The sequence below is a fragment of the Squalius cephalus genome (genome assembly GCF_949319135.1).
Source record: "Squalius cephalus genome assembly, chromosome: 22".
NCBI classification, from domain to species: Eukaryota; Metazoa; Chordata; class Actinopteri; order Cypriniformes; family Leuciscidae; genus Squalius; species Squalius cephalus.
Window position 1 is genome coordinate 25,278,482 of NC_137143.1, and position 9,596 is coordinate 25,288,077.

The 9,596-nt window shown below is 38.9% G+C and overlaps 1 protein-coding gene across 3 annotated transcripts; it reads right to left on the bottom strand.

Annotated features, from left to right (window-relative positions):
* Nucleotides 1-1,128: 1,128 nt before the first annotated feature.
* Nucleotides 1,129-9,568, bottom strand: nacc1b (nucleus accumbens associated 1, BEN and BTB (POZ) domain containing b). Of its 3 annotated transcripts, none has more exons than XM_079857438.1 (6): nt 9,472-9,568; nt 4,885-5,900; nt 4,026-4,311; nt 3,470-3,567; nt 2,635-2,938; nt 1,129-2,470 (listed from the first exon to the last, which is right to left on the bottom strand). In XM_079857438.1, coding segments are annotated over exons 2-6 (1,680 nt in total). In that variant the 5' UTR covers nt 5,876-5,900; nt 9,472-9,568; the 3' UTR covers nt 1,129-2,469. The 3 variants fall into 3 exon arrangements, with proteins under 3 accessions (XP_079713564.1, XP_079713565.1, XP_079713566.1); XM_079857439.1 differs by lacking the exon at nt 9,472-9,568 and adding an exon at nt 8,446-8,594; XM_079857440.1 differs by lacking the exons at nt 1,129-2,470; nt 9,472-9,568 and adding an exon at nt 8,446-8,601 and having other exon boundaries at nt 2,505-2,938.
* Nucleotides 9,569-9,596: the final 28 nt, after the last annotated feature.

A 9,596-nucleotide genomic window follows, 5' to 3' on the forward strand; every position in this document is an offset into this window, starting at 1 on the left:
ACAAACAGAGCTCTCTGATCTCTGCATACACACATACCAACCACCCACCCATCCATCCATCAACCCACACACACAATGCACATATTCCACAATCAAACACCAACACCACCCACGCACACTCTCTCAGACATGCATTTGGCACACAAAAACCAGACGTACACACATTTGAGCACGTTCACATAAACAAATGAGCGCGCATAAAGAGCATGCCTTTGGCTCACGCTCTCGCTTTCCTGTCAGCCTCCTCGCATGAATGCACAGACATTAGCACGTGTGCCTCCAAAAATGGAAATAAAAAAAAAGAAGCTCAAACTCAGAGAAATAAGTAGCGGAGCACACCAGCACACATGCATAGAGACTCATCCAGGCATTCTGTGCCCTCCATTCCTAGAATTTCTTTCTCTGTCACAGACTAGTTGTGTAAGACTCTCAGACACCAACTTCCACTCTTTAAGGCAGTGCTGAACAATCCAGCTCAGATTTGTGTGCAAATATCTCATTCGTATCCTATCGTACTGTGATTAAGACTTGGTGCAGTCTCTTAGGATCGTACCACGTGGCCGAGAGGTAAAATTCTTCTGTGCCCTGGCCCAATGCTAAAAAAAACAACAACTTGTCTTTGTCCTTTTCTTCCATGAAATGTCTAAGTAAACGGGTTTAAAAATGTAATTTAAAGAGATGGCTCACCCAAAATTATGATGATTATATTTTGAGCAATATCCAAGTCAATAGTCACTAAAACCTTTTGGAGTGATATCAACATTCTCTAAAATATCTTCTTTTGTGTTTCACAGAATAAAGGTGCGGTCACAAATTTCAGCAAAACTTCACATGCAAAAAAAAAATAGTAATAGCGTAGAAAAGTATGAAACTCCCAATAGCACTTATTCCTATTGGAATGACATGATTTTACCCACAATATTTTGTTGAACAGCGGTAAATGTGACCGCATCTTAAAGAAAATCATAAGTTTAGAACGACATAATTGGGCGAGTAGATGACAGAATTTTCATTTTTGGGTGAACTATCTTTTAAAAAGAAAAGGTAAAAAAAAATAATGTAAACATTAAAAAAAAACCACAAATAACAGGGGTAAATGTGCTAATATAGTTTTTTTTGTTTTTTTTTAAGTTAGAACTCTTTATCATCATCTTGGATTGGGATAATTTTGGACTGGGATGATCTTGACCAATCGCAGCCTTTCTTAAGCCATAATCAAAAATTCAAACAATATAGCCAACCATTAAAGGAAATAAGTGTGCTTAAAACCCCTGAAGATGCAGGTCATACTTTGGGAATCTAATTTTAACACATACTGGTGCAACTACACTTTTAAATAACATGGTCACTTTCTTTCATCTCCGAACCTGGGGTTACAACAGCTCTTTATTGTGATTATAGACTTCAAGAACTTTCTGAAACCCGAAACACTTAAAAACTGACTTTTTTTTTCAAATCCACATAATAAGACTACAAGAGCTTCCAATCTCAGAGTGGTCTTTACTGATCTGGAGCCAGCATAGCTGTGGTCAGTGCCAATCTCTAATACTGCACTCGGCCCACTTCATCAGAGCGTTTAGTGCAACTCTGTCAGAGGCGCTGAGGCGTAGCATGTCAGAATGCGCCATGCGGCAGCATGCACCACACTTGTGTGTTAGGTGCATGAAGCAGTGAGCTGTGAGACATAGTCTGCAGACGCCATACACACTCATTTACACATCACACAGACGCCATGTGCCATCTATACAAAATAAAGGACATAAAGAGAAATGTAAAAGGCCTTAATGATTTTTAAGCTTGTGGGAGAGTTTTGGGATTTGCTTTGCAGATATTTGACAGTAAAAACGTGTCGATTTTTGATTAAACCTACCAAAGTAACAATATTAAGCCTTGGTAATATACCAAAATAAAAATGATTCAAATAGATTTTGGATTTTGCTAATGCAAAAACATGTGGACAACAATTCACCATTCATTGATTCAAAAGGTGAGAATCTTGCACAGACCCTCTCTATCGACGATCAAAACGACACAGTAGTTTCACACATAGCAAAACAGATTCATCTGCCTCTTACAAATTCATATCACAAATCATGAAAAACTACTTCTCTTGGGATACTTGGCAAGACAAATAGTGAAAAAGTTGGCAAACAAATTACAAATAAGAATATTTAAAAGAAAAAAAGGTGTCAAAGGGTGTTGGTGCAAGAAGAGGAAATGGGGTCCAAAAAGCAGATATACAGCTACTAAATATTAACAGATGAATACAATCTTACGTCCAGCAAAATTAACTTTCTGGATTCTCCAAAAAGATACATTCAGAATCATGCCAGTGTTCTCAGACTGGATAGGAGCTTCCAGACACCATTTCCCCTTCAGATCACCCCAAATGTCCTCAATGGTCCCTCCTCTTCAGGAATGTGTTTCTGCAGTATGGAGAGGAGGGCCCACAATGTACAATCAAAAAAATCTGTAGGGAAATAAAAATAACCAGATTTTGAAGTGGGATTCAACGACAGTCTTCATAAAGATACACTTCTCGACTCCGTGATGACATCAACACCCAAGGTGAGACTGAGATACGATGGAGGAGTGGAAGGGAAAGAATAACTGAACCATGGTATTGTTACTCACTAAAACAGGCTGCTACCATCCCCGCTCACACCTTGCAGGGCATCTGTAGATGAATGGCCTGAATCAGAGGCTGTGCCACCTTCCAGGGATCCTGTTTCAAAAGCATGCTCCACTCCCAAGCCGTCAGACTCCATTTTGGCAGCGTCCGGAAGGAAGTTGGCATAAGCGTCGCTTTCTGCCATCAGAAGCTTCAGTTTCGGAATCCAGCTCTTGCGTACCACGCGCCGTGCGTTAGTGCACATGTCTGCAGCGATCGCGTTCATTTCGCTCTCTTTGAAACTAGGAGCAAAGTTCTGGCAGTAAACTGGAGATTAAAAAACAAACAAAAAAAACTATTATTTTTATTATATTATCATAACTATTATACAAGCAGCAACAGATATTTCCTTCCATATTGTTGTGACGAACATCCAATTATCAGAAAAAGACTTAGTTCTATCCATCGGTTACCCATTGATTGGATTTTGAGATTTGGGTGTTGCACTCAAAAACAAATTTGAGCTTTAAGTCATTTGTGGAGGGTTGGGGTTTAAGTGAACTACATGATTGGAGAAGTCCGGCATTCATCACCAGTCTGTTGTTTTCACTGGAAGATTGCATTATGACATTTTGAGGCAAAAATACATGAATACACAGATGAATCATTTACAATAACATCTATAACATGCATTTACAAAATAGATGGGGTGAATTTTAATTTCATGCTAACTTTAAAAATTCAACTGGACTGTTTTAATGTGGATAAAACTGCTGGGTTCATATTGGAAATAGCTCATTTGTTTAACCAGTAACAAAATATTATACCACAACATATCAGCATCAATACAGCACTTACACTTAACAGCGTGGAGAACCCGACTGTCGAGTGGCTTGCGGTTGGGGTCATTTGTGGAGGACCGGATGCCTGTTCCACAGCTGTTTGCAAGAGTGCTTCTACAGGAAAAACAGAAAAGGACACTTTTAAAGTAACACAGAATCTGACCTGTAGATTGCAAGGGCAAATGGGATCAACTAAGTACTGTTCACACAAACTCTTTGTGGACCGTTTTCTTCTACTAACTGAAATTGTATTAAAAAAAAAGTCACTTTCTAAATCCCTAAAACAATTGGTTAAATTTCCATTAATAACATGTTAATCTATTATTTTCAATTAAAGAGCTGGTTCACTCAAAAATGAAAATGTTGGCATCATTTACTCACCATTGTGTAATTCCAAACCCATATAACCATCAACTTTCATTGATACAAATAGGACATTATGCTAAACATCTTGGTGAGTATGGGTGAGTAAATGATGACAGAATTTTTATATTTGGACTAATTTATTTATTCTCATTTATTTTAGTTTATTTTCTGCAGAATACATTAAGTCCAAAACTTAAAACACTCACCGGTCAAAAAAGGCAGCAAGTAGCCGCCTGAGCAACACTTTGTGGCGTGTGCCCGCACTAACGTGGCAGTTCATCAGCTGAGCACGTGAAATAAAAACACTGGTGCCGGTTACTAGCTCCAGTTTCTCAGCAGGGTCACCTTCTTCATAGAGTTTAGGATGACAGCGGTTTCCGATCTGTGCAATGAGCTCAGTGGGAAGAGAGGCCAGATCTTGCCTCACTCGAACTCCTCTTCCCCTTGATTCAACTGTGAGGTGGTCGGGCAGTGATTCCACTCTTTCATTGGCTGAACCCAGATTGCAAAGAGGAAAAGACATAAAAAAGAAAAAAACAAACATTACAAGAGCTTACACTGACTACCAAACTGAAGACAAATAAATTTTAATGAAACTGGTCAAGATGTTGAATATATCTCTCCCCACTGATTTACATTCGCTGTCTTTGTTTAATAAAAAATATAATTAATGTACATGTAAAATAATACACATATAAAATGAATTTATCTCCCCATTTTGTTTAGTTTTTTCTCTTTTAGTAAACGTTTTCTTGCTTTTTATATGTTGCTTAGATTCTCTTTGGGGGAACCGTGAATGGAAAAACAGGACAGTTTCCTCTACTGTTTATTGTTTATCTGTAATTTAGAGTTTTCTGAAAACAATAAAATATATATTTTTTAAAAAATTAAAAACAAAAAATAAAATGAATTGTCTACTTTACAATAATCCTATTGATGGAGTTCCTCAGAGCTCGATACGTGGCCCAATTCATTTCCCACAATTACACTACATTAGCTGATAAAATTAACTGATAAGGATTAGCAATCAGACAATGAAATACAATTCTAGTCAACATTTCTTACCTGTTGCCCCTACATTTAGCATGCTGTACATAGTGTACATATTACAGATCTGTCTGTACTGTTCTTCTGTCGTTTCGTCTGCGATTTCCTCTTCTTCTTCATCATCGTGGTAAGAGATTGGTGAGTCACTGGTGTACATGCTGGGGGTGCCTGGGCTGGTGCCTTCCGGCGTGCTACTGCTGTTGTTGTTATTGTTGTTGCTGTTGCTATTAGTGCTACTGCTTCCACCCAATAAAGCTGCACTTTGAGGTGGGGCGCCGCCCATGCCCCGTGCTGCCTCCTGCGAATAACGGGCTGCTTTTCTCATACCTCCTCCTCCACCTGCCCCTGATCCTCCACCTCCTTCACGGCTACCTCCTTCCCAAAGACGCTTTGCAACTGGAGAGCAAACCACTGAATATGATGATGCTTCTTGTTGGGGCTGATGGGCCTGAGGTTGCTGCTCTGTCTTCACCCTTGACATCAATGGAAGAGGTGTGAGACAGGAAGCGGGTCGAGCCGTTGCCGTGGTGACCGCACCTCCTCCTATGTTGCTACTCCCAGTTTGAGTAACGGGGCTCTGGGGTTCTGAGGGCGTTTCTTCTGTGTGAAGACCCTGTGAGTCACAACTTGGTGAGCTGACCTTTAGGAAGAATTCTGTGCCTTTTTCCATAATCTGCTGAATCTGCAGGAATCCTGCTGTGTACATTAAGAGAAACTGATCACCCAAGTTCATGCTAAGTCGACCGGTGTAACAGAAGGAAAGGATCTGCTGGAAGCTCTGAGGCTGAACCGCTGGTGGTAACTCCACTACAGAGCTCTTACTTCCAGAGTTGAACAAATCACGAAAGTAGGAGCTGCTGGCAGCCAGCACTGCCCGGTGGGCTTTAAATGTGTGACCCTTCACCACCACTGACAGATCACAGTACAGGCCCTGAAGCCTCTGCTCATTAAGGCACTCCAGGACATTGTTGCCAAAGTTGGGAATCGCCATCTGCAGCATCTGAGCCATATCGCAAAGCCCAGCACCACAGAGTCTGTGAAAACAGAAAACACTTGGTATTTTATTTTTCACCTCAATTATAAAATTCTAATATAATAATGATGACCAGTGGGTAGGCCTGTACAGAATCCACATCAACGCAAATATTATATCAGCAGCTTCCCAAAAGATATTTAGCCTGTCATTCAAATTTATACTCATTCCCACCCTTTGCATGTTCGTTTTTTTCAAATATTTTGATCATTTAATGTTAACAGTTACTAATAATCAGTGTCGTTTAATACATTTTACCATATCAATTACACAGAATTCCAGACATTTTCTCACCAAATCACTGTGGAAAATGTGAAAAAGTGTGCCGATTACATACAGTCTCACCAATGGGATATGATGACAGGTACAGTTATATTCCTAAAATAACCATAAATCATTTTAAATAGTTTGTAAGAAAGTTTGAATATCACGCAATTTCAAATTGTCAAATTTAAAATCTTGTACTGTTTCTTAAAGACTCAACAGCTGCAAAAATGTTTAGGCAAGATGACATAATAGGTTATTAAAAAAGTTATAGAAACAGGTTGAGTCCGTAAGATTTTCTAAATGTTTTTTGAAAGAAGCCTCTTTTGCTCATCAAGTCTGCATTTATTTGATAAAATATACAGTAAAAACAATAACATTGTGAAATATTATTAAAATAACAGTTTTCTATTTTAGTATATTTTAAAATGTCACTTATTCCTGTGATGGCAAAGCTGAATTTTTAGTAGCAATCACTCCAGTGTCACATGATCTTTCAAAAACCATAATATGCTGATTTGATGTTCAAGTAACATTTCTTATTATTATCCATGTTGAAAAAGGTTGTGCTGCTTAATATGTTTGTGTGAAAGAAACAGTGATAATTTTTTTTCCAAAAAGAACTTGATGACTAAAGTTCAAAAGAAAAATCTCTTGTAACATTAACTGTCACTTTTGATCAACTTAAAGTAACTAAATAAATAAACCTTAATTGAACCCAAACTTTTGAATGATAGTGTAGATAACTTCCGATTAAAAAAAAAAGTTGTCTCACATACATATAATTTAAACTGAGTCCCTTAAATAAAGTTTCAAAGATTTTTGGAATCTCGACACACACAAACATATACATATATCATCTATTCTTATGAAACCATGCAGACACAGTGCTACTCTCTGTTCTAACTCCAAGGTCAGTGCATGCAGTCCCACAAATAACATCCCATGACTAAGTCTGTAACATAGAAACAGAAAATACATACATTCACCGCAGGAAATCAGACAAAGAACAAAAGCAATAAATGTTGATACACATTCTTAATATAACTGAAGATTAGAGCTCATGCCTAGGGCCATTCAGAGGTTTTCTGTGGGTCATAAACAATTTATCCTACGGTCTATTCTTTTTAGGATCATACATATTTTAAAATCTGCTCTAAGCCAAAGGTCAGCATGTACTTAAAATCCTTTTAGGAGCAGAAGATGAATGCATGGTCAACAAGAAGTGGTTCAAGTGAATATTTTTTAACATAATTAGAGCACATGCCTAATGCAATGACACTATCCATATTATGAAATCCAACATGCTTCAGAGGAAGAACTCGCATTTATTTGAGGTTACTCTTCAAAATTAAGTGCAGTTACTTTTCTGTGCACACATTGTTTACTTATGTTCATTCAGTCTGCTCAACACTTTTAAAACTTGTATCTCAAAAGTCTGTTAACAACTCTTAACAATCAAAGATTCTATTGCTCACCATGACAGTATCTTCTTCAGTAGTAAAATACGACTACTGAAAAGTACCTTACAGTTTGATCAAAAACCCCCCAGTAAGGGTGTACTGAGTAATTTCACACCAACTTATTGCTCTGAGTCTCTGTGCAAAGGTTGATAAGATCGCATGCATATATGAAGCAGATCAAAGATTCTTCTGGCTGAGCAGGTCATGCAAAGTTACAAACCCAAATTTTGCTTCCAAAAGAAACTTCCGTTTACAATCTTTAACATACATATATACATATATATATATATATACACACACACACACACACACACACAATCATACATTAAATGATCAAATAATGTCTATTTTCTATTTCCCAGTTACTGCAGTTATTCTTAATACTGTAAAACTCTGATAGAAGCCGCCACTCCACCAAAAATAAAATAAATAAATAATAATTACAGAAAGATTCTTATGCCGTTTATTGATATTATGCGAAATATTATGACCAGCATAGTAATGGTATTTTGGAAACAGTACAGTACCCATAGTTCATTTTTCGGATTGTGCCATCCTAATTAAAGGGTTAAAGCTAGTCATTTAGCTACTAGCAATCACATTTTAAGAAATTCTCATAAACTTAGTCTAAGAGTAACGTAGTTTAGATGGTCGATTAATGTCTGTCTGTAGTTCAGGAGCTATGAAGCGAAATACGGTTTAATTCATCCAGACTATTCTGTTTCACTCGCACAACACTATTTCCCAAAGGAGTAATAATAACAACAGTTTTAATTACAAGCATAAATGTAATAAATTAGCGATAGTTTGTAATCTCACAGTGAGAGTCGGACGCCGGTGTTTCTGTGATGTGTGCGGCCGCGGAAGGGCTGCGGTTCCCGGTGAGAGTGTGTGCCCGCACCGCTGCCCAGTTGGACACGAGCTCCGGGTTGGCACGGGCCCAGGGGGGCTAAAAATACAAGAAACAATGCCCCAATTTCCTGGTTTCCTCACTTGATGCTGCGACCAAAGAGCTAAAATCTGCTCAGCCCTCAAAAATCCTGTCACCAAAATAGTCTGATAGATGAATTATTGAGAAGCCCACATCCGTTTCTCTCGCCCCCTCGGTGCCAGTGCAATGCTATGCAATGTCGGGCTGAATTACAGTCCTGTGCACACCAGAATATCAATACCCAAAACGCTTTGACTCGACCAACAGCATCCATAAGCATGGAATTTTTTTTTTTATCCTACCGCTACTTGCAATTTGGCTTTCTTAAGAAGTAGGCTAGTCCTAATTGTATGCACGCAGCGCAATCATTGGATTTCACATAAAATATTCTGTGGTTAAATTCTACTCCATTTTGGAGGAAAAGGAAGGGGGCTCGGCTTCATCTTTTCCCGACATCAACAGGTCATCCCGGGACAAATGCAGCAACTGGGGGGCGAGTCACACTGATCCGCGAGACAAGACACCATTAACCACTTGAAGTCTGAAAGCGATGCACATCATGCCCTCATCCATTATAAATCCTCAAATCATCCAGAAACAAGCGCTAATTTGCAAGCGATGTTGTGTGGGCTAAAAAAAGTTGGAAAATATAAATGGATGTATTGATGCACCATAAATCAAGCTCTCGGCAGCAAGTCATTGAAGTGGTTAAAGTTTTGCAAGCCCATCCCCCATCTAAAGCAATCGCACACCTTCACAAAACAATACCCCTATCCAAAAATCCCCTCAACATTTTCTGTTACCCCGTGCCACAAACAATAACTAACGCGACCCCTTGTTCAACCCACGTGATTGCCCCTTGACCCCACTCAAAGTGGCATGACCCTCTCTCGTGCATGCATTAAAATACTCACCCCCTCGATTGCAATCTGCTGAAAAGTGGTTTAGTGGTGGAGGAGTCAAGACTCTTTCTCTCTACGGGCAGCCATTCATCGTGAATGCACAGGCAAGACACCCGAGCGCAGAATAATCGAGGGGT